Source organism: Caretta caretta, chromosome 25, assembly GCF_965140235.1.
Source record: "Caretta caretta isolate rCarCar2 chromosome 25, rCarCar1.hap1, whole genome shotgun sequence".
NCBI classification, from domain to species: Eukaryota; Metazoa; Chordata; order Testudines; family Cheloniidae; genus Caretta; species Caretta caretta.
In genome coordinates, this window is record NC_134230.1 from 11853904 (window position 1) to 11879479 (window position 25576).

The 25576-nt window shown below is 42.3% G+C and overlaps 1 protein-coding gene across 3 annotated transcripts; it reads left to right on the forward strand.

Moving 5' to 3' along the window:
• Nucleotides 1-1315: 1315 nt before the first annotated feature.
• Nucleotides 1316-22576, forward strand: CHAF1A (chromatin assembly factor 1 subunit A). 3 transcript variants are annotated; one of them, XM_075123339.1, is made up of 15 exons: nt 1316-1458; nt 2216-2266; nt 2508-3325; nt 6876-6932; nt 9206-9447; nt 10034-10094; nt 11165-11233; nt 11734-11960; nt 12767-12935; nt 13159-13239; nt 13459-13551; nt 15383-15641; nt 16350-16831; nt 20049-20139; nt 20973-22232. In XM_075123339.1, the coding sequence occupies exons 1-15, from the start codon at nt 1452-1454 to the stop codon at nt 21086-21088; spliced, it is 2823 nt and encodes a 940-aa protein (XP_074979440.1). In that variant the 5' UTR covers nt 1316-1451; the 3' UTR covers nt 21089-22232. The 3 variants fall into 3 exon arrangements, with proteins under 3 accessions (XP_074979440.1, XP_074979439.1, XP_048686762.2); XM_075123338.1 differs by lacking the exon at nt 1316-1458 and adding an exon at nt 1581-1645; XM_048830805.2 differs by lacking the exons at nt 1316-1458; nt 20973-22232 and adding exons at nt 1585-1645; nt 22246-22576.
• The last annotated feature ends 3000 nt before the right edge of the window (nt 22577-25576 follow it).

A 25576-nucleotide genomic window follows, 5' to 3' on the forward strand; every position in this document is an offset into this window, starting at 1 on the left:
TTGTGTGCATGCATGCTCACTTACATTGCAGAGCCCCTCTACATAACTGCTCAGGAACCTGGGGATGGTGCCACAGGATTTTTTGGGTTTGTGCCAATAGGAAACTAAGTCCCCTTATGTTCTTCATTACCCCTGTGCTCATATACTGGCAGGGAGCACTATTCAGTAAATTAGAGAAGGGACTAGGAGTCAGGACTACTAGACAGACAGAGCTGTCAGAAACTCAGCAGGTTTGGGTCACATTTCTCCAGCGTCTTTGCTTTGGTTCATATGGGTACACACTGCATGGCCAAATTATTCTTTTGTGCCAGTGTAAACCTGGGATCAATTCACTGATTTAATTGGATCATTCAGGATTTACACCAGCATGACTGAAAGCAGAATTTGGCTTTATGACTCCTGCTTTCAGAGGCAGATTACAGTTTGGTGGGGCCCTGGGCCAGGCAAGTGGGGGGGGCCTCCCTCCCTCCCTCCAGTGCTCCTGCTAGGGAGCTGGGTCAGAGCATGGGGGTTTGCATCACTTCACCCACCCAGCACTCCTGCCGGGGAGCAGGGTCAGGGCATGGGAACTTCCCCTGCCCGCCCAGTGCTCCTGATGGGGAGTGGGATCAGGGTCCGGGGGACTTCCCCTGATCCGAAGCAGAAGCACATGGGGTGCCCATTTTTCAGGGGGCCCCCAGTCCACTTTGAATATATCCACTGCACACCCAGGGAGGGCAGAGTTGACTGTACACTTGGGCATTCCACTCAGGTACACTGAGTGGTCCTTGCACTGTGGTCCTTGCACACTTCTTGCACACTCAGGATCCTAGGTGATTGCATACTCAGTCATTGCATGCTAGGGGTCACACTTTAGGGAGCAGGCCCTCGTGCACAGGAAGGAGGCCCCTTGCACGCTCACGGGAAGCGCGACTGATTGCACACTCAGCGTCATGGCACTGGGGGGGGTCACACGCAGGGGGAGCAGGGCCCCCGGCAAGGGCACACACAGAGGGGAAGCGGGGCCTCACGCTGAGTCACAGTCACGCTCTGGCTGGGTCCCATCGCACAAGAAGGGCGCAGCAGAGCGGCCCAGCCCCCTGCGCCCACCTGCGCAGCACGAGACCCTCACCTGTCCAACCTCACAGCCACGACCCAGCCGTGGGTGCCGCAGCCAATCATGACCCGGGCACGGCACGATGGCAGCTGTTTGCACCAATGGCACGCCGTCTCCCTCAGCCAATGGGCGGCAGCCCGGGGCCTCACCCCCGCCTCCGGGAGCCGGCTGCGGCGGGGGGGGCTTCTCGCGAGGCTTCGCGGGGCCGAGGTCACATGGGGCTCTCTGGGCCTATCAGCGGCGCGAAGCGTGGAGCCGCCGAGGCTCCCGCCAAATACGAGCGGGAGAAGCTGGCGCGCCCCGGTCCTTGCGGCCGCCGGGGGGAGGAGCCAGGGCCGCGCTCCGCGGCCGGGGAATGGCAGGTACGGGCTGAGGGGGAGCGGGGCTGTGGCGGGGGAAGGAGCCCGGGGCTGAGGGGACCGCCCCGGCGTGGAGGAAGCGGGGCCGCCGGGGTTTCCGTCCCCTTGGCCCGGGGGCTGCCGCGGAGGGGCGGAGGGAAGGAGGCGGCGCCCCCGGGGATGGCGCCCGGCGCCCCTCGCAAGGCCGGGGGTGGGGTGGGTCAGGCGCGGCCCGAGCCCGAGGTTCTGTTCCCGGCTCTGGGGGGCCCCCCTCGCCCTGTCTGTAACTTGGGGGCGAGGCCCACGGCGCCCGCAGAGCCTGGGGCGCAAGGGGCATGATGCGCCCCCCGTGGGGCAGCCTAGGCGCGGGGGGCTCAACACGTCGAGCTACCAGCCCCGGCTGGTTCTGACGGGCTGCGGCCCCGACCAAGGGTAGTCGACCCGCCCCGTCGCCGCGGTCGTGCCGCTCCAGAGGCCACCTGCCCCATCTTGCTCACCTTGCCCGCGGTCGGGGGAGAAGGGTCGCATGTCCCGTTGAACAGTCAGCGGGGTCTGGCCTTGCAAAACCCCTGCGCTCTCCACTATTCATCCTTTTGATCCCGGTCTGGTTGCCCCCCTCCACTTGTGATTAGGACAGGGAGATCTTATTCCTGGAGCCAGCGGCAAATGCTTTATCTCTAACGATGTCGCTGCTGATAGACTGACATCATAACACAAATATTTCCTGAGTCTGTCAGAAACGTGAGCTAAACATAAATGTGTGTCTGTTTTCTACTTACAGCCATGGAGTGCAGAGACAAGCCAGTTATCCCCACAAGGAAACTAGTACAAGGTAACTTTCTGGAGAGGGTTAGAGATTTGTTCCTGAGCCAGCTTGCTTTCTAAAATATTAGACATCAAATGTTGCATAGACTTATTAAACCAATCCTGTTCTGTATATGTAGTAACTTCACTTATGAACCAATAAAGGATTTCTTGTACTCTTAAGAACCCATTAACTTTCCTAATATGTTTCATTTCTCCCCTGCTGATCTGTATGATTTTACTAAAGTAATGAAATCTTACTATTTCAGCACGGTTGCCTTTCAAGCGTTTGAATCTTGTACCAAAGGAGAAATATGACACAGGCATGGAAGTCAAGAAAGCAAAGAGCTCACAAGATGTTCTTGGTCAAAATAAAGATACCAATCTAGATACATCACATGCATCCTTGGACAATATGGAGAATGACTGCCAGTTGGATTCTGAAATGCAGTTTGCTCCCAAACTTGTTAACGGAAAGGGTCCGTTAGATAACTTTTTACAGAAAAACATGAAAAATAACTTAAGAGAAACGGTACTCATATTTGACTTGACAGAGGACTCTAACCACACACTAAGTGATGGCCTAGACCACAGTAAATTAAATTCAGAAGCATCTTCATCTGTAGAGACAACTAATGGTATGACAGAAGATACAAGCCAGTTGAGTCCATTAAAGCCCATTCAGAATGCCCAAATGGATGTTTCAATGGATACCAATCCACCTTTTGAAGCTACTGCAAATAAGGATGAAGACTCAATAGATGTAACCAAATCCTGTTCTAAATTATCAAATACACAGTGTAATAATCTGGAGAATGAGAGTGAACTCAAGGGTGTTATATTTGAGGGGAAGATGCCTGTAGTAGTTCTGGAGGATATTATGACTGCGAGGTCTCCCCAGGTTGTGTCTTTGGAAGAAAGTATAACCTCGGAAAGTGAGACAATGGAATCTTCTCCTGAAGGAGACTCTATACTTACTAATTCCTCATTAAGCTCCCCCTCTTCTACCAGCTCACCTGAGGCACAGCCTGTCCCACAGAACAGGAGTGATACTAGTCCTTTAGCTGCTTCAATACCTGTTCGGAAGGTTGGTTTCTTTGTTTTTAAATGTTTTTCATTTGCATGCAGCTAGCATGGTCTCCCACCACAATCTGTCCTAGGATTTTTAAATCACTTTGTTCTGCCATTTCAAGTTGTTAAAGGTCATGGAAAGAGTTCTGAAAAGTATTGTAAGTTGATATACTTTTGCAAAAAGTTCATCACTCTTATGGTGAGCAAGGTTCTCAAATCTTGAGTAAAGAGGTAAAGAGCTGGATTCTTAGCGATTTCTAAAATGACTAGTTAAAATAATGTGTGTAATCAGTGCATCTTAAGATGTATATTTTAATGTTATCACAAGTATATTTTCATAACTTAGTCATGAAGCCCTGTGACTTTACACCTGGGTATAATATGTGGGTAAACAGCAGTATCCAAAAATCATTCTTTTTGTAGACATTTTAAAATCTTACCTTTTATGAAGCTGTTGGAATTGCAAGTCCTCCTATATATACAAGATTGAGTTTTTAGGTTGTGGAAAAAGCTGTTAAAGTGTGCAAAATACTTTTTTTTTTTACAAAAAAGGCAGTAATATTTATGTAAAATTGCTTGAAGGATAGAAAATACTCAAACTGCAAGCCTTATTTCAGAACAACATAACTACAAATCCCTGTGCTCTGTGGGAGTGGGAAGAGGGCAACTCAAACTACTTTTCTGCATCTCTTAAAATTGGTGTGCAAATCTTGTGCTGTCAGCCATCTTGTTAAAGTATACACCGTCTGATCATGTGCAGTTATCCATTGCTTGACTTTTCCTAAAGAATTAGTACAAAACTATTTGAGGCACATGGCTGACTGACCAACAGCATGGAGACTGACCAACAGCATGGAGAGTGGAATATAATAGTAAACACACATCTACACTAATTAAGCTTCATGGTAGCTTGGTGTGTTAATTGTATGCACTTACTGAATTAGTTTCAACTAAGGCTTCTGTTCTAGTGATTGTTAGAACCTTTACAACACCATGATTTTTGGCAGTGCACTGAGAGGGAAGCTTGGGTTTTTGAAACTGCAATCTGCACCAGTAGTGCTCAAACAATTAATCAAATGGCTTGAACAAAGTTGAGAAGTGAATAGGCTTTTCTGGAATCTATCAACTGAGATGTAAAGTGGGAGTTTCTCTTGCATGAAGCACAAAGACCTGATGCTTAATATTGTTGAACCGGAGCAGACCTTGTAACTATGCTTTGGGCACTGCAGTCTCCTTCAGTGCAAAAGTGGGGTAGACTGTCTTGTCTGTGTACTTGTTTAGTTCTAGCTACCACTTAATTTTGTAATTGTTTTTCTAATAAAGAGGTTCAGGGCTAGGGTGTGGGTACTGCTCTATGAAGAAAGATTGAGAGCAAAATGTGTAGCTTGGCCAAATGATTGAGGGAGTGCGCAGTGGGGGGACACATGCAACTGAAAGGTGTAAACACTGAGAATGGAGAGAAATTATTTAGGGGATACAAAGGAGTAATAGAATACGATTAAAGGGCTCATAGCCTAATACCAGAAACTTGCTGATGAATTAGATTGTGGAATAGCTTGCCAAGTGAGGTAGTGGAAGCTCAATTACTGGGGATATCATAACTGAACTGGAAAAAACACTAAAGTGTACTGCAGAGTACTATTATACACTGGCTGGGGTTTGGCCTTCATGATGTTACATGTCTTCCATTTCTAATTTCTGTTACATCAGTGGCTGCTGTTTTTAGCAAGAAGGAGTTATTGATTTAAGTTACAAGTAGGCTTGGCAGAATTAAATTTTTTTATATAATTTTTATGGATATCAGTTGTGTAAGAACTTCTGTTTTTTATCCATTTACGTTTTCACAGTTGTGGGAAATCATGGGAGGATCAAAGGTTCAAAAACTTAAAACTTTATAACCATTAAAACACAAATTGGCAACATTACATGTCAAAATATACAATGTAAATATCCTTAAATTTCAGAGGTAGTCAATAGGTGGACTGCATGCCAAATCTGGACCACCAGATGCTTTTGAACAGATCCTGAAATCTTTTTATTTACTTTTTAAAAATTTTCTCTAGAACCTGGACCTTAACTATACCTTGACCAAGAAATTTAGACCTTGACAAAAAATAACTGTTAAGTTCTCAAGCAGCATTTCTTTCTTTGGCTACCTGTAAATTTTGATTATAAATGGAAATATTTTGTGTGTACAGTGAAATTGACGCTTACCAAAAAAATGTAATCCTTCCAAGCCTAGTTACAACTTATGATCTTGATCCCTGAATTGACAGTATGCTCCTATCTAGTACTATAAGCTTGTCTGTTACCATACTTGTAACAAGCATGAAGTACTGCAGTATGGCAGCAAAAGGTAAATGTGCTTGGCTTTTGGTATAATGAGGTTGTAAACCACTGTTTTTAAACAAAAGCTCCACTTGGAAATCTTGCCACAAAACTGCCAGTGTAACGAAATAAAGGATTTTGGGAGGGGCGTAACCTGCGTTCCACACACTTCAAAATAATGTAAAATGTCATATCCTTGGTATTTGAATGTAATGGTTCTTTTGCCAGAAATGAGAAAAACAGCACATACTAGAGTGTCTGTTCTTTGTGTCCTGGTATTGGCTTCTTTACAAAGTTACATTAAATAAAAAAAAATTTATATGGCTTTATTGAGCCAAAGGACCTTGTGGCAAGCACTGCATCCTTTCTTATACGAGGCTGAGTGCAGGACCATTGCTTGGTTATACTGCATAAGCATACATCTTTCAGAATAGGAATTGTGTATTGAGTGATCTCCTCCAGATGAGTAAAACATTGTACTACCTGATCTGTATTGAGAAGCCTAGAAAAGGAGAGAATAGAGGGATTTAGCAAAGCTAATGAAACTACATAAAATACTACAGACAAACTTAATCCATTTAATAATCATGTGAATTGAATTGTTTGGTATTCCACAGTTGCCCATACAGAAATTTATACAATTCTAAAACAAGCATAGATGTACTGTTTGGTGGAATGGAAAGAACAAGAGGGGCCTTTCTTCTCTCTGACAACTTCTTGTCCCATGGTTGTTAAGGCCACTCCTTTTATTTGGGTAATGAGGCTCCACCATATTGGCACAAATCAGTGGCATGCTAGAGCAAAATATTGGCAGTCAGTAGGATCTAACTTTGCTATAGCTTTGGCTCCCCTTGTTATGTGTTAGTGGTTTTGTGATTGATTTCTGCTCTTGTATATGTACAAAAATAAAAACATGGTTTTCTAAATATACCATGGTGATGGTACATTAGAGAAGAATATACTAATGCTAAAGTATGTAGTGTAGCACAAGCTTCGGTTTGCAATAAATTCTTATAAATACATGCTTGGTAAATCAGTCAGATTGGCTAGGAATAAAAAGAGTTGAAACCTGCTTCCTAATCTGTAGGAATATTTAACCTATCAAACATGCTATTGGATGTCTAAAATTACAGCAAATTTTGGTTGAGCTCTTCTGGAGAAAGTGCTCTAGCAATTGAGATACTGAGAATGATGTAGGCAGTATGAATCTAAAAACATCTGTAACTTTCTAATTTCAGGTGTATCAGAAATTCCTCAAAAGTTCTGCGGAGAAGGAGAAGCTGAGATTGCAAAGAGTAAGGCATTTTCACTGACCTAGAAAGTTTACCTGCTGTGCTTTTTGCATTGAATAGTAAGCAAAGCCTTTTGCGTTTCCTTTTGGTCCACTTTAACACCTCTCTTCCTGCCTCTCCAGTTCTTCTAACTGAGGAATGTGGAATCTTTGTGCATGCAGTTAAAAGTTCTTGGCTTGTCTGGAAATTGCCTAATGCATTGGTAGTTTTGCTTATCTCATGTGTGATATGCACTATGATATGAATTAAAAAAAAAAGGTTGTTTCCCACTGACTTCAGAAATGCTGAGAAGGATTCTTTATTTTCCTCAAACTTTTTAACTGACTATATCGATACCCTCTTGCCATGCATTTTTACCAGACAGGTTGGAAATCCTGAAGAACCTTTGCTCTTGGGCCACCTTCTTCAACTTTCTTCCTCTTTTCTCGACAGCTACAAATATGGTGTCCAGTTTCCATTTAAATAAATAAATCTGACAGTGGCCTGCTTGCCTATGTGACTTGCTGGATGAGCCGGCAGGTGCCGCTCCGGCAGCATTTTTGAGCTGCATCCTATATCCACTAGAAAGCCACAGGTCAGCCACTCCCTTGGAGTGTTATGGTGCTATCCTGTAATGTCACTTCCATACAACTCTTTCCTGTAATGAAGTGCTAATATAAAGCCTCTGATTAAACAGAATTTTATGCATAATCTGCAACAAGGATTTACTTTGTTGCATGATGGAACTAGACCGGCATTTTGCCAGAATTACTAAAACAAGCATCACTTAAGAGCACCTACCATGTTCTCTCAGTAACTTGGTTACAAGATTTAATTATTGCCTGAATGTTTCATATAAGCTACATTAACATTGTAGTTTGGATGGAGTTTGGGACAGACTTAAAAATCTTTGTCGGCACAAAGTATGTTGCATATAAAAAGCAATCTGTTGTACTCTCCTGTTCCATATATACATACTCCTACTTTCAGACATTTGAGTGGGCTGAGTGGAAGCCTCTTTAGTGCACTGCTCCTGCTGTTTGCTTATATATAAAGGTTTGCTGTTCTCTCGACAACTTACAAAGCCATGTCGGCCAATAAATCTTCATTGACTGCTAAAAAGACTCAATGCTCTGAAGTTCTTACTAACGCATTCTTTACAGGATTGCTACCATAGACATAAGTTTGTAGCACATTTTCAGACTTCTGTTGCAGATATCTGTGCAGCACAAGCTTTGCTTGGTAAATATAGGCATCTGCTGGAGGCTTGAAATGTGAACTCAGTAGACAGAAGCTAGAAACTGACAGTATGGGGTATTTGGATGTCTGACTACAGATTTCCTTAGCTCCCAGGTATAGCATGTGCATGTAGTGCCATCAAGACGGGGGCTATCTTGGGATCTATTGCTGTACTAAACATAACACAACACAACCTCAGAATATTTCAGTACACGCTGCAACTGAGAAAAATAGCTCAGGATTGCCTCAGGATATTATAATGTAAGTTCTAACATCACTTGTGTTTGCCTTCCCTACTCCTCCCATAATACTACTTAAATCATCATAGCAACCCAAGGTGTCAAATTACGTGAAATGAACCTGATGCACCAGTAAAAATGTCTCCTTGCTTTTAGAGTTCTATAGGAAATAAAACAGCTGCATAATGCAAATGGTGGTGTTCATCATGTTTTTAGGAAGTAAAGTGGGTCTCCTTCAGAAACTCCATCTGGATATGAAAGTGATTTCTAATTGGGTTTTCACATTAGGAATCTCTAATGGTAGGTAGCCATAAATGAAAATAAGAGCATGAAAATGCAGTACATAATAGGGTATGTATTTCCCCAAATATCTTTTAAAAACTACCATAATCAAATTTAGAAGTCTTCCTTCTGTATACTTAAATTTCCATAAACAAATATGTATTCTCAGACTTAATTATTAAAACATACAGCAAAATAGAACACACACTTCCTTCAGTATGCAGAACATGATTAAAATACTGTACAACTGAAAGGCCCATTGAGGAGGAGAGAGGGAGCCAAACCCATTCATCAACAGGTGTTTGAGGACCAGCTTCACAGAATGGCTTAGCTTGGCCAGGCAACTAATGACAGTTTGTAAATCCTCTGTCTCTTTCTCCTCTCTGGTAACCTGAAACAAGACCAGGCCACAGGCTAAAGACTCAGTGCAAGAACTTACACCAGTAGCCCAACAGCACAAACAGTTGTGCTAATCTATTCTTTTGATACACAGCTGCATGATAGGGACATTTATTGAACTGTTTGTTTGGCAACTAGGATCAAGAACGTGCAGATAAGCTGCAGAAGTTGCAAGCAGAAAAGGAAGAAAAAGGGAGGCTGAAAGAAGAGGCAAAAGCCGCAAAAGAGCGGGCCAAGGAAGAGGCAAAGAAGAAGAAAGAGGAAGAGAAAGAATTGAAAGAAAAGGAAAGGAGAGAGAAAAAGGAAAAAGATGAAAAGGAAAAGGCTGAGAAGTTACGAGTGAAGGAGGAAAAACGCAAGGAGAGACAGGAAGCTTTAGAGTAAGTGATTTGTGTCTGTAACTTATATTGGCGTAGCTTATTTCTATAAGCACCTTTAAACCAGTATAACTGTATCAACATTAAGGGGTTGCCTTGATTTAACTATCTGTTTCTAAATAGTTTTAGTACCAGTTTTAACTATGTGGATCTGCCCTTAGTCCTAAGAATTTTCTACTTGAATGCAGATGATAAACTGAACTCCTATGAATGGCTGAAAAGAGGTTTCCTGCTCCACCTGAGGTTTTTCCTTTTCATGTCATGGCTGGGGAACTTCTCTTTTTTTAAAAAAGTTTGTGTTACAAACACAAATCCCTCTTCTGGGTGTTGGAGGGAGTTGAAAATGGATAACTAGTCATGTAGACATGGTTGAACATATAAACTTCCAGTGCAGAAGACACAAATAGTCTCTTTTGTTCCACATTCTTGCTGGTTTTGATCAAATGAATGGACTGTCCTTTTGTTCCATTTGTACAATGGGTCTTGGTCCATGCCTGGAGCTCCTAGGCTTTACCACAATACAAATAATAAAGACTGTCACCTTAATGACTTGTATGGTAACTCCTTAAATTAACTTTATATTTTAAAGGGCAAAACTTGAAGAGAAAAGGAAGAAAGAGGAGGAGAAACGGTTAAAAGAGGAGGAAAAGGTAAAAATTTCTTTATTTTGGAGTCTTGCTGTCCCTCTGATGCTTTCTATCTAGGTTCTTGTACTGGAATTGGAGACTGCTAGTGTTCTTGATCACCCTGACACCCACATTACCCCTTGCTAGATCATCCAGAACATAGCTTCTAATATCCCTTTCTATCCCCCTCTTTGAATCTCTCCATTTGCTCTCCCTTCAATCTAGTCTTATTGCACTACTCCACCAGTGATGCTTTGGTACCTCTCTATCCATTCCTCCCATGAGTGCTGTTGCCTGTGTTCATACTTGTCCATCTCCGCCTTCCTCTCCCCCAAAAAACATAAAAGCTTCCTCTGTTCTGATCTGTCAAGCTGCTGGCCTGTCCATAAATCCTTGCTGAACTTGCCTCTTTCGACAATGCTCACAAATCATGCTGCAGCATGGAGTTGTTGGCCTTCTCGTTTTGTTTGTGAAGGAATATCTGGACCAGTATGGAAATTCTCACCTTTCAGGACTCTGGGCTAGAAATGGGGAACAGTGGGAATATGGAAATCCTTCCAAAAGTCATTGGGGAGCAACTCAAGTACTTGCTCAGAAAGGATAATGTGATGGGCTTTCGACAGATCTTCCATCAAAAGCTGTCATAACCCATCCTCTGCACAGGATAACAGTACAAGCCCTCCACCAAAGCATCATTCTTCCCACTCAAATTCTGACAGTCACTCAAGTGATGAATTTAAAGCAGGAGAAAACAGAGCTGGAGCAACCCCTTATCCAAACACCTAGCCTCCTTAGCCTGCACACTTTTGTTGTGTTCAGTTATAGGATTCCAACGCAGGACAAGGCAATAGTAGTACATTCATTTGTTGTTGTTCGTTATTGGTGTCCAGGTTCGTACTAGGTGTTTCACAGAAACCAACAGCCTTTTTGTTAATGTTTCATTGTATTACAGGATCTGAACAAAAAGACCAAATCCCTCACTCCATACCTCATCTTGGACTTTAGTGAGCTAAAGAGTGTAACCCCTGTTAAAGACTGGGCCATATTAACATTCATTTAACAAGTTAACATGTATTTCAACTCTCTGATTCCAGCGCATTAATGCACAGAAGGCAGAAATCACCAGGTTCTTTCAGAAACCAAAGACTCCACAAGCCCCCAAGGTGGGTTATTGCGAATCATTTTCTTTATTTCTCTGCTTCATTGACTATCTTCTGAACCAACATACTCGTTCTGTTAATGACATGCATCCACACCTTTTTCAAGAATCCACACCTTTTTCAATAGCTTTTCCAAGAACGATTACAAGACTTTAATTCCCCTCAAGGGGATTTGCTGACTTCACAAATAGGAAGTACGTAATCCAGGGGTAGTCACTAGGTGGACCGTGGGCCAAATACTGATCACCAGACACTTTTGAATAGACCCCAAAATGTTTTTATTTATTAATTATCATTATTTATTTTTAATTATTTTCTCTGGAGTCTGGACCTTCACTAATCCTTGGCCAAGAAAGTTGGACCTTGACAAAAAATAGACTACCCCTGATCCTAGCATCTCTTGAAGTATCAGGACTTTAGATTTAACTCAAATGGGCTGCTGCTGTTTTTCAGATGCTGATGGATTCAGACTTTAACATTTCTAAACGCACTTTTAATTTCAGACCCTTGCTGGCTCCTGTGGGAAATTTGCTCCCTTTGAAATTAAAGAGAACATGGTCCTGGCCCCACTCTGTCGTGTTGCCTTTGATCAGGACCTCTCAGATCAGTTAGATCAGTTCCTACAAGCACAGAATAACGACATATCTTTCTTGGAAGAACTAAAGTGCCGCAAGCCACATAAATCTGGACCTACCGTTGTCTATTACCGCAGTGCTGACATAGTCAACAGGTTAGTCTGGGGCTTGGGGTTGCTGTTCACTTACATACCAACTGTGAAACCAGTGTTGGAAAATGGTTTGCACCAACAGCAGTGATCACAAAAAAGTGGGGTTTTCCTTGTATGAGATTCTTCACCACAGGAAGCAATGTATTGTGATGCAGATTTCCTTGATTCCATACACAAGCTCACAAATCATTCTCCACAGGCATTCTTGCACATTAACAGTGTCCAATGCAGACAGGGAGCTCTCTGTTTGCTTCATCTAGGGCTTTGTCTACACGGGCACTTTCATCAAAACTTTTGTCGCTCGGGAGTATGAAAAAACCACACCCGTGAACGACAAAAGTTTTAATGGCGAAAAGCACTGGTGTGGAGAGCTAAGCTACTGCCCCTTGTTGGAGGTGGTTTTATTTTGTCACCAGGAGAGCTCTCTCCCGGCAATAAAGAATGGCTACACCACAAACCTTACAGCGGCGTGGCTGCAGTGGCAGAGCCGCCCTGTTGTAAGGTTCACAGTGTAGACGTAGTCTAAATAACATGGCTTTAAAAAAAAAAAAAAAAAGACACTGTCACAGTTAAAACAGAGCTGCTATTACACACGGGTTGGTGTAGTTATTTAGGGAGGGACCCTGGCCTGGATAGAAGCTTTGTCCTTGCAAGAAGATGGTGGTGATGTGTAGTTAATTCAAATACTCGAGAATTGTTTGAGACTGCTGAACTGAAGAGGGTCTCTCAGGCCTTTAAGTGATGTCTGTAGGTTCTATCTGAGCAGCAGTGGAGTATGAAACCACTGAGGGCTGTGTTTGTTTCAACAGTGATGTGGTGATTGTGGATAGCTGCAAAATGGACAATGTTCCTGAAAGGAAGAAATTTGGCAGGATGAAACTGCTACAGTTTTCTGAGAATCATCGACCTGCATACTGGGGCACATGGAATAAGAAAACTACTGTTATTCATCCCAGGAATCCCTGGTCAAAGGACAATGTAAGCATTTCACAATCAGCATGGTATTACCCAGGCCTTACTGATTGCTTTCTCTCAATTCTGAAGCAGACTTTGTGTCCAAATATCCATGCATTCTTCTCTTGCATTTCACAGACCAGTAGTCATTTATTCCCTCTTGCTGCTGTTTGAATTGTTGCGTGAACTCTTGCATTGCTCTCTGAGCTCATTGACTGAGTGGTGACATGGACATTTCTCATTACAGAAACTGCTCGACTATGAGATAGATAGTGATGAAGAATGGGAAGAAGAAGAACCAGGAGAGTCTCTCTCTCACAGTGAAGGGGTGAGGATTTCCTGTGCTAGCTAGCCTTAAAGTTATGGAGATGATTCAAAAGAAATATAGCTGTCATAGTGGACTGAGGGCTTTGTTGTAGTTAGTCTCAAACCAGACAGATGACATTCTTTTCTGAGACTGTTCATGTCTGGATTCTTGCTGCTTTTTGAAACTCTTGCTAGGTGACTTATAAAGTGCAGTTTCTAGTAAAGTTAACTTTATCTTCAGGATGATGAGGAAGAGGGAGGAGAAGATGAAGATGATGATGATGGCTTTTTTGTACCCCATGGGTACCTATCCGAGGATGAAGGAGTGACAGAAGTAAGTGAATTGAGTGACTGTGGGTCTTAATTTCCTCGTTTCCCAAATGTACTGTGTGATAAGTTGCATACCTTTCAGGAAGGCGCTGCTGTGTTGGCTCAAACTTCTGAAGACTTGGGCACTGTTCTCATTGGTGCAAACTACATGCTTTGCTAGTTGGTAGAGGAGATGCAGCCTGCTCAGAATAGGACAGGTCTGCTTATCTGTTTAACAAATAAATGAAATGTATCCTTCAGCACACTGTACGGTCAGCGTATCAATGGGTTTGCACTTCCAGACAGGTGTATACTGCAGCATTTTGATCCAAACAGGGGAGAACAACATTAGACAGAGGCAGTTTTATTCACTTACATCCCTGTTTGTAACAGCAGGTTGTATCAGAGTTTAATATGTTGTGTGGTCATATGAAAATCCGAGGAAGCTCTTCTATGGTGAGCGAAGTAGAGGAAGATTGAGCTAGGAGAAGGAGCTACGGATAGCATATAACGATGATTTCTCCCGAACCTCTAGAATAGCACATTTGTATAGTGAGTGGGAATTAGAGGAGCATTTGAAATACAGGTAACACTGGAGTGAAAGACCACACTGATGGTAAGGGCTAGTGGCAGCGCTTCAGCGTGGCTTGTGTGGTCGCGGCAGAGCGCTGGGGGAGACCTCTCCCAGTGCTCAAAAAAACCCACCTCCACAAGAGACGTGGCTCCCAGCGCTGGGAGGGCACGGTCTACACTGGCACTTTACAGCGCTGCAACTTGCTGCACTCGGGGGTGTTTTTTCACACCTCTTGAGCGAGAAACTTGCAGCACTTTAAATTGCCAGCGTAGACAAGCCCTAAACTTATGTCCAGGATGAAGAGGGTGTGTTAGAAATTCCACCAGACCCAAAGGATGACAAACTTTGCTGTATGGGCAACTTAAAACAGAATGTGAGGATGTCCTCTTCTCAGAGTGAAAACCCACATCTAGGAATATTCCAGCCAAAAGAGGAAATAAGCAGCTGATAATGGCCACTTTAGTGCTTTAGCTTGCTGGTCTCAGGGAAAATGAGTGTAACATCCTGGGAAAACGTCTACAACAGGGTGACCCTACACTTGGAAGCTTCACTTCTAAACAGCTTATAAAGCGATATTCATCAGAAATGGGCTGAAATCCCATTCTTGAGAGTAAGGATGACAAGGCTTCCCATCTAGTATTTGAAATAGCGCGCTGTGTGTGTATATAGCTCATGCTCAAATAAATTGGTTAGTCTCTAAGGTGCCACAAGTACTCCTGTTCTTTCTGCGGATACAGACTAACGCGGCTGTTACTCTGAAACATACATATATATATATATATATATATATATAATACACACACACACACTCTTTTAGAAGAGTTGCAATTTTGAAAACTTTGTTGAGACAGTATTTAATGGATATGGGACTCGGGAAACCAGTGTTCTAGTCTCAGCTCTGCCACTGGCCTACTGCGTAACTTTGATTTACATCACCTCCCTGTGCCTCCATTCTCCATCTGTAAAAGGGGCTATTTCCTGCCTATGAGATTCATGGATGACAAGCTCTATGACTGCTAGATATTTAGTAAATCACCATCAGTTCATTAGAGATTGAGAATAGGGGGTTTTCTGGCACACTTTTACTGTAAAGCTGTGATTGTACTATTTCTCAGCCCTGTATGGGTCCATTAATTTGATAGCTTTCTTCCCGAAGTATTTCCTTCAAACATTGTGCCTCATACTTTTGATTTCTCTTAACTCTGAACACACTATGAAGCAGAAGTGAGAGAATTTCAATTTTTCTGGAATTAGTGAGTCAGAGGCTTTTCTTGACTTTCAGGAGCATGATCCAGAGAATCAAAAAGTTCGTCAGAAGCTGAAAGCAAAGGAGTGGGATGAACTGATAGCCAAGGGGAAGAGGTTCCATGTTCTTCAGGCTGTGAAGATTGGCTCCATCTGGGAAACAGAAGAAAGCAACAGCAGTGCAGATGCAGACCTAAAGGTGCTTCAGCAGTTTGCAGTTTGTATTCTGGATTCATCTGTTGCCGAGGAAGAGCAGATGCAGAAAACTAGCAAAAAAAGGACAAAAGACCAGCAAAGTAAGACTGGGAAGGGCCAAACCTTTGTGCTTTCTCCTGTGTAGCACTAAATCGGATGCCGCCTGTGAGGAAACTCCTCATGTATCCAATCTAAGTTTGTTTAATGTTCAAAATAATGAATAGTGTTAAATGACTAGTGTGAAGTCAGAAATATTTGCAGGTGAATTTCGTGGAAACTTTTCCATGCTGGGTAGTTCTATGTTCCATCTGAAATCTGTAGCTTGCTATAAACGCTGGAGCCTTTTGCTGTGGAAAAAGATTAGAAATAAGACAATTTTGTGTTCAATTATAGCCCTATATACTATTCATTGTCTCTATTAATGATAAATGCTAAAGAGGCAGAACTAGTTAACAGGATGCTAATACTATGAAAACAGAGGGAGGGCTAGAGCAGGAGATGGGGTTGGACCCTTGGGTTCTGTTCCCAATTGATACTGATTTATTTGAGTTTAACAGTATTTTCCCTCTCTGTAAAATGGTGGGTATAGAACCATACTGGGCTGTTGCACTGCTTGCATTGCTTAACAGAATTTTGGAAAGTGCTCTCCCCATGTACTTTGAGTGACCACAACTCCTGTGTGGGGTTTTTTGTTTTTTTGGTAACAACTGCTTAGTTTATATCAGTGAGTCAATGACTTATCCTGAGCTGTAGGCATATAACAGCTTGCCTTCAAAAACATACATGCAAAATTGTCTTTTTCTCTCCAGTCTTGGGACAACTGCTTCCGCTGCTCCATGGGAATGTCAATGGAAGTAAAGTGATCATCCATGAATTCCAGGAGTGTTGCCGCCAAGGATTGTTCAGTGAAACGCCCCTAGCCCCAGATATTAGTGATGGTAGTCCTACAAGTCCCAACACTTCCCGCCCGCAGACTCCAGTCAACGAGGACTCTGCTATCCCTTCCAAAGCCAGACTAAAGCGAATTATTTCAGAGAACTCTGTGTATGAGAAGAGACCTGACTATAGGATGTGTTGGTATGTCCACTCAGAGGTGCTGAAAAGCTTTGACCAAGAGCACCTTCCTGTTCCTTGTCAGTGGAACTACATCACACCAGTCCTTTCTGCAGCCAAGGAGGACAATAGCAGTGGACCAGGAGTGATACAAACCACTCCAGTTTCAGTAAAGAGGAAATCAACAGGAAGCATGTCTATCACCAAGTTCATGAAAAAACCTAGGGATCCAGAACAGGTGAGTTTCTTTAAGAACATTTTAACTTGATGTACTCGGAAGGTGCTGAGAATCTTTAACATAGAATAGTGGTGATCTAACTGGGCAAGCATGGATCTCCCTATAGATGGCAAAATGTTGGTTTTGCAGAGGGAATAGTGTTCTGAATTTCACTGTATTGAATCCCTTGTGATATGGGGTAGCGAGAGAGGGAAAGCTGATACATTAATTTGATAGGTAAGATGCTTCTTTCGAGTTCTAGTTTTCAAGTTGAATAGGAAGTCTGATTTAAAATATTGGCAACTTTTCTTTCTGTCCCTCCACTTTCCCCTATGTGGGTAATGATCACCTCCAAATCACAAATGCTTTCTGAACACCTAGCTAACCCTGTTCATACTGCAGTGCTCATCCTGTATGCATGTGAAACAATGCATTCTATCGCTGTCAGATATCTTCCTTGCAGCCTAGCCTTGACTCACTACTCTCACCTCTTGCTCTCGGTTGCTTGTATGTATTGAACATAAGCTGTAAGTATCTGTGGACTAAATCCTTAACTGTTGCTTGTAAGGCCTCATAGCACAGTAGATTGGCAAAATATACCCACCAGGGTAACTGTCAAGACAACCTAGTACTCTTAGGCAGTCCTAGAGTACAACATGACACGAGGCAAAACTGAGTGTTTATAATGTGCTCTAGTTTTAGGCTACATGTTTCCTTCTGTTCTCTTCCCTGCTTCTGTGTAATTGCAGATTTTAATAAGAATTTCAGATGTTACATTGCTCTTAAATTTCACTTTCAAGATCCATGATCCTAAATGTGCCTATCATAACACGAGGAGTACCTCATCTAGTGTAGTAAATGCCGCAATAGCAACTATGTGGGTGAAACTAGACCATCACTATGCTCTCAAATAAACTCTCATAGGCAAATGATAAAAGACAAATATCATATAACCTGTGGGTGAACACTTTTCACAAAGTGATCACTATATCTGACCTCTCAGTCTTCAAAGGAAACCCGCACACTTTCAACAGACAAGCCTCGAAGCTTAAATTAATAAATGTACTAGATACTAAAAATCATGGACTGAAAAGACACTGAATTTATGGCTGCTTATTATAATCTATAACCCACTAAGAACCCCCTTTCCTTTCCTCCCTATGACTGGAGGGATATTAGTGGGCCACTTTGCTTTGAATGGTCCCTTGAAATGTGTTAACTACTTAGGCTAAACAATCTGTTCCATCTTGTATTTAGCTGTGACACTTTGAGTAAGTTTCCCAGACCTGAAGAAGAGCTCTGTGTAAGCTTGAAAGCTTGTCTCTCTCCAACAGAAGTTGGTCTAATAAAAGATATTACCCATCTTTGTCCCTCTCATATCCTGTGACCAACAGAACTACACCAACACTGCATACTTTTATTAAAATTATTTCAAGAGAGGTCTATTTGTAAGTCCAGTTAAAAGGTAGGAAAGATTGTGTTCATTAAAGCCACAACCAGGGCTTTAACTTGTTCGTATTTTAATTATTTTCCCAGCTGCCAGAGTGTCTGCTCTGAGTCTGGGGCAATAAAGAGGGAGCTAAAGGTTGTTTTCCAATTCAATGCAGTGAGGGGCTTGCCTACTAATGCAGTGTGGAGCAGAGGTAGAACTTTGCTCAGCAGACTGCATGCATTTCTTGTCCCAGCTGTGACTGAAGCTCTTTCCTCTACTACTTCATCTTACTCTTAGCATGTTGGGCCTTTTTCTCTTCCTCCTGCATGTGAAGCTGCTCTGAGTAACATCATTTTGGAGGCTTGCACTGAAGCTGTTCCTGCCCCGAGAGTTCCTGGCTATTGATTGGCCTACACACTGAGTAAGGCAGAGCCTAAAACCTCTGCTTGATGTTCACTCAAGCAGTTAACTATGGGCCATGATTCTCCTGCAAGAGGAAGGGAAGAAGAGGGAGACTGAGTGTACTGGTAAACAGCATTATTATACAGACACTCAAGCTCTGCTCTGGATGCTGCTACATGCAACTTCTTAAAGTAGAACTCAATGCTGGGGACACAGTGCAGTTTGGAACAATGTGCAGAAAGCTTTCAGAAAGATTATTTGCATTAGTGCCTTCCAGTCAACTTGTCACTGCTGCTATCTGTTGTCTTGTTCCTCCCCTCAGATAGGGTGGATGCTTGTTGGAAAAATCAAAATTGGATTGTTTGGGTCCATGCAGCCAGGTCTCAGTGAAAATACCTTTCAATAAGCTGTTTTCTTTTCCCTCTTGTTACCTAGTCATCCTTCTGCTATCCTGATACTTCATCATGCTTTCTGGTTCTGTCTTCTAAATTCTGGTGCTCTTAAGTTGAAGAGCAAAAGCAAGTCACTACTATAACTGTTGAGAACCAGTGCACATGTGAACAAACTGAATCTTGATTAATGCATAGCTTTAAATTAAAACATGAAGGACATTATCAGACACCTTAAAACAGTTAGTTTTAAGATAAGGCATATTTTAATCTGAGTGGTGTGGGAGAACCTAGCTGGGAATCTAGGTTTTTCTCTCTCTAATTTTAGGAAAAATAATAGAAGCAATTCACTGTGGAGTAAGCACAATGTCCCCCAATTCCTTTAATTCCACTCTTGTACTCCCTTTGGCTCAAAAGCAGCAGTCACCACTGTTCCCATTACTGTTCCATAAAAAAGGAAAAATTAGTTCCTTTTTAAACACGGGGGGGGGCGGGGAAATCCTGAAGGGGAAATTTTGGTAAGAAAAATGATGATTTTCCAGATGTGATTCCCTATTGAAAGCAAAAGAAACTTTTTTTAAAACGTTTTAATTTTAAAAAAGTGAAACGTCCCTTTCAGAACAAACCTTGAGATCATGTTTCAGCTCAGGGAGAACAGTTTGTACCTTACACAAAAGGCAATTAATAATAGCCCCTATGTTTTAGCAAGCAGTTTTTTGATACAGCAACTTGTGTAGCAGGAAATCTGACATAGTAAGATAGATGCTGACTTTTGACAAGGGGCCCAGGTTGTGTGTGAAGTCAGATTAGTTCATCCCTGCGGAACGCTATGCCTAACTTTGTTCAGGAGATCCTGAAAGCACATACTATAAGAAATGCTCACTATAGACAGGCTTGAATTCCTTTCTGTGCTGCCTAATCCACTGGAGAATGTGATCTGATCATTTTGCATGTTAAACAGTCAGTAGCAACTAAGTCTGCCGGTATCTGGTGCAGCTTTTTGGTTTATTTAAAGGCTGACGCTGTGGAAATGGATGGGTTCCAGGCAGACACTGAAGAAGAGGAGGAAGATGACTGTATGATTGTGGACATACAACCAGGGAAAGGTGAGAAATGATCTCTGACAAGTGGTTCTTGACAGATCTGCTCCCAGGGGCCACACAGTGAGACAGTACTTAAATGGCTAGTAAATTCAGCAGAATGTGAACAGGACATACCTCTAACACCATTGCAGTTCTTCACACCATTATTTCCACCTGGGCTAGTTCATTCAGTATAACACCTATTATTGACACCTCATCTGTTAGTGCTGCGGTCACCCTCCTCAGTCCACATTTGCTGTTTGCTCCCAGGTGCCAGGTTGTCCTAACCTTGGCTGAGTGTTTTGCTGCCTGCTCTTCTGACACTTCTCCACACCACTTAATAGGTCCCAGACCAGCAGACCTTACTAGTGCTCCCTCCTCTAACCACTTCTGCCATTTCAGAGACAAGGTGCGTGAGGTAATATTCTGTATTGGACCAACTTCTGTTGATGAAAGAGAAGCTACCCCCAGAGCTGTTGTCTGAAGAGTTCTGTGTAGCTCGAAAGTTTTTTTTTTTCCTCAACAGAAGTTGGTCCAATAAAAGATATTTCCTCACCCATCTTGTGTCTCTAAGATCCTGCGATCAACATTGCTACAACAATACTGCAAATCTCCCATTCCAGTCAGTACTAAGCTGGATCTCCTCTTTCCTACCCTACTCAGTGCCTTGGTCAGTCATCCGGATTATAATCCGACTCCTCGTGCCTGGAGGAAAAGGTGACCTTGGCACACCAAAAAGAGTCAGGGTTGGGTGAGGATATGACAAGAAGAGTTTGGAAACACACTTTGCATATATGCAAATTGCTTGAGAGTTGTTTTTGGCTGCCAGGCTAATTATCACTGATTTATACTGGTAGATAAAACACTGTTCTCCCCTCCTTTGGGTGAAGTAATCTTCAGCAGAACAGATGAAACCCTGACAACACACCACGTGCAGAAGGTGCTATGCTTGCTGAGAACTGTGAATGCCTAGCTTCCTGCATGTTCAGAAGTGCCAACTGTTAACACAAGAATCTCTCTAAGGTTGTGTATGCTTTTGCTGCAGGACCCTTACCTACCTGGTTTTGTGAAGCATTACACGTACACATATACACCCTCTCTGTGGCATTTCTCCTAATGGAAATGGGTCTAGGTAATAAGCAGGGCTTCTGTTTAGCAGATGAGGAATCCAATCCTTGCTGCAGAATTCTGCTCCAGGATCTAAGTAATCATTTACAAGCGTCTTTTTTTAGATCTTGTTGTGAAAAGGACCTTAAGAGTATGAGTCAATGCAATATTTTCAGTCTGAAACAATAGCTGAGGGGGTGGAACTGCTTCTTTCCTCTTGATGGGCTTTTACCTGAACCCTGAAGTTAATTTCATTAAGTATTTCTCTGCTGGTCACTTTAGTACAAAACAGTACTACAGTTGTCAGAGCCTTCAGTTCCCCTAATGACTTCTGCAGTGGGCTCATCTTTGTAAGACTGTCTCTGCAGAGCCGCACTGTAGAAGTTACCTGGTACAGATATGGGGTGAACAATGTTCCTTGATCCTACATTCCATAGACAGGGAGGGTATAAAATGTCCCACCCCTTTGAGCCATCTCTGTTCTCTGCACCAGCTGGAAATGTCATGGTACCATCCTCCCCTTTTTTCTGTTGCTTAATAGACAATATTTTTAAACATTGGATATCTTTAAGATAAAATTGTATGCATTATTTGAAATGCACAGCAAGATTCTTTAGAAGTCCCAAAAAAGCAGAGCAACTTAAAGGCTCTAACCTCTTGTGCTGAGAAATAGGGCTCTATTTTCCTCTAAAGACTTATCCAAACACAAACTTGAACTGGTTTGATGAAGGGATTTTTAAAAAAAAAAGTAATTAAATCAGTGCACAAGGCTGTGGATGACCATTTTAGGTGTAAACAATTTATTTTGGCTTAGTTTGTCCTTTAACTGTCTAAGCTAAAATCAGCCACTGAAAAAAGTGTCTACACAGGGGCTTGTACCAGTAATGCATATTTTGAGTAGACAACCCCGAAGACTCAGCCAGAGGCTCTAACATGAACTACACTTTTTAATGAGGATATATTGCAGCTGCTGAGTTGCACTGTATTAGTTGTGACAGTGTAAAACATTTTTCTACTTCACAGATTCTACATCTGCAATTAGTGAAACTACTTCAGAATCAGATGGTGCAATGGAGATTGTCCCCATTCAGAAGGCTATTGCAGTTGGCCCATCTAACAGAGTTTGATACTTAATACCTACTAACCCCTCTGTATGTATGTAGAATTTTTAGGATTTTTTTAAAACTTGTGTATCTTTGTACAAGATACTTGAAAGTATTCCATATTTCTTGTAAAGAGAAGACAGCACTTTGGTCTAAAGCAGAACAGATGAAATCTTGAAAATTTTAGTTTTAATATTTTTAGCTAAAAATATTGCATATTAATCTCTTTAATAAAGCATTATTGAAATTGATATTTTGTATGAAAGTATCTAACTTGTGCTCTCTAAGCAAAGTTAGCTGTGTGATCTTGAATGTAAGCTGACTGCAATGCCCATGGGCAAGTCTTCTGATCATAATTCTGTATAGCATGGCTTTTGGGGCATAAATGGTGACATGGTAGCAAATTCAAATATAATTGTACATTGTGTCCTTTTTCTGGTCCCCCTTCCTATAGGAACACTTCCAGGGATGAGTGTTCTGTGCGGGGAGGGAGAGAACATATGTGAGGTGGTATAGGCCAGTGTTTCTCAATGACTGGTCTGTGGGCTGGCACTCGTCCCTGAGCTGTCCCTGACACAGTTGAAGGCAGCAAGCTGGCCCCTGGTATCAAAAAGATTGAGAAACACTGGTATAGGCCAAAACCAACTGAATCTGGGTGAAGAGATTCAAGTGTCTGACATACAGATTTTTTTTTTTGTTCTTAAAACCCTGATGATCTGTATAAATAGGCTTGGCAGAATTTGATTATTTTGATGGATGTTTATTTTTAAGCTTTATTAGTTTGTCTTCAGTTGTGCAAAATTGTGGGTTTTAAGCATTTTTCAATATTTATCAATGTAAGTGTTCACCATTGTGGGAAATATTTAATGACACAGATTCAAAACAAAGCTTTAATGGTTAAAACACATTGTCAACATGTCAAAATATACAAAGTAAATACCCTTAAATCAAACTCTAAAGTTCTCAAACAGCATTTTTCTTTTATCTATAAATTATCAATAGAAATTCCTTTGGTTTGTGTGTATGTGACAGATTGTTTACTGATGATCGAATCCTTCCAAGCCTAGACATAATCAGTGATGTATGGATTTTTTGCATATACAACTTTAGTGGAAGCTGAGAGCAGATCTAATGGTTGAGCTAAGGGACTCTGCTAGCACATAGCTAATCTAAATTTATCTAAACTTTCAGGCTCTAGGCATCTCATGATCTGATTGCAATTTGAAAGACAGTGCTGTAATATGTTGACTGTCAGTATAAATTTACCCATGAACCTACAATCTCCAAAGCATCTGAGGGATAATCTGACTCTGCACACAGTTTTTTTGCTCTTTCTGCCAGACTATGTACTTGTCATTGACTAGACAGGTTTCATAGATTGGGTTTTTTTTTAAATGGCTAAAAGGAACCATTAGATCTTCCTAGTCTAAGCTCCTCCAAAAAAGACACTAGAATTTCTTCCAGTAACTCCTGCATTGATTCCCTGTAACTTGAAGTTGAACTACAGCAGATCTGTGTTTAAAAAAAAACCAAAACACACTTGAGTAATGGAGAATGTTAAATGTGTATTATGTTCAGTTTGAATTTGTCTGCTAGATTAGCCCTTCTAGCATGTGTTCTTTGCCCTATCTATGTATTTATAGACTGATCAAATTGCCTCTCTCATAAGGAACCAACTCTTACTGGAAAGCATGGTCCAGCATTCAGATAATCTTGTAGCTCTTTTCTGACTGGACTTCCATGTACACTGCCTGCTTCCTAGAGAAGGGGAGTGGAGAGAGCCTGTTGCCATCAGCTAGATCTGTGTTGGCTTCTAGTTACAGTTCAAAAACTTAACTTCCTGGAGACCTCCCCACTGTAGCCTTCCTCCAGGCCATCCCTTTGCAGGGTATGATCTTGAACTCAAGGGGCTAGCCTCATCTCTATCCACTTTAACTGATCCACTAGATAGAAGTGAGTCTAAAGTGAGAAGGGAAAGATCTTAAATTGTTTTTCCTTTTCTTACCATTTTACTCCAAACTCTGCAGTTGGGATAGGACTATCAAGCTCTAATGGAGGGAAAATGAACCCTTTAAGAAACATACTACAACTTGGACAGAGTGTGTTATATCTATACTAAGGAAAAAGTAGCCATGGCCACTGACATCACCACTATGTCTCAGACCTTAAACGTGACATTGTCAAGACTAGCTGAATGACTTTCAAGTCTGTACCATCTGTATGTTTAGGCTTCTCCATTTTTTAATAGCCTTAGTGAAATTAATTTAGTACTCATATCTCACTCAGCTTCTGCTAGAAGCACCACTTAACCTGCAGGTTAAGTCATTTCCCTCCTGCATTTAGGTTTAGAACTTACTCCTATGCTAGGAGTATGCAAATTCCCTTGGTTTATATGTATAATTTAGAAAAGTAGCAGACTTGTATTTTGTCCCCTCTTTAATTTGTGAGGAGAGGTATCCAACAGGCTGTACCCCATGCTGCACCCTTCTGCACTATGTTATTTTCCCACTTACAGCAGGATGCTCAAGCTTTCTCCTAAAATAGGGGCTTTAAGTTAGAGGTGTATTATTTGCTCTCTAGTTGGTGCTGGGGTAGACCCCTCCATTCAGCTGTAGGGTGGCAGTTTTGCCTCTTTCTCCATGGCCAAGTTCACTAGCTTGTGTTAAATTCCTCACTTGACCTCTACTTCAGTCTGCACCTGGAAGCAGCAGTAGTCTGATATCAGATTACATAGACATACAGGCTTGGTATCTTCCCTCCCCCTCATTCAGAAATTAAGCCTGGAACCTGTCTCCCTCCACCCCCCCAGGGACTATAAGCAAGGCTACATTTTAGTCTACTATTTTTAGGAAAAGTCATGGACTGATCAAGGGCTAACAAAAATTCACAGGCCTGTGACCTGTCCATGACTTTTACTAAAAATATCCACTGTGACCAAGACTTGGGCAGGATGCTGGGGGAGGTGGAGAAACTGGTAGGGGCTCCCTGTCCCTGCAGCTCCTAGGCAGTAAAGGGGCCAGGGCAGGAGCTCTGCTGATCCCACTGGCTGGGAACTACAGCCCCTTGGTCCCTCCACCACCTAGGAGCTGCAGGTCATGCTCATGGGAGCCAGAAATCCCTAAACCCCCTCCCACACTGCTGCTGCTGGCCCTGGAACTGCCCAGCCCCTGAAACAGCACCAGCGATCTCTGTGACAAACGCACAGCCTTAACTCTAAGGCAAGTTAACTCAATAACCTGACTCAAGGAGAC

Bases quoted from the DNA above. Each gene is read 5' to 3' on its own strand.
- CHAF1A (XM_075123338.1), top strand. From the start codon at position 1,615: ATGGCGCCCGGCGCCCCTCGCAAGGCCGGGG. The intron at 1,646-2,215 runs GTGGGGTGGGTC...TTCTACTTACAG, and splicing joins CGCCCCTCGCAAGGCCGGGG to CCATGGAGTGCAGAGACAAG. The intron at 16,832-20,048 runs GTGAGTTTCTTT...GTTTATTTAAAG, and splicing joins AACCTAGGGATCCAGAACAG to GCTGACGCTGTGGAAATGGA.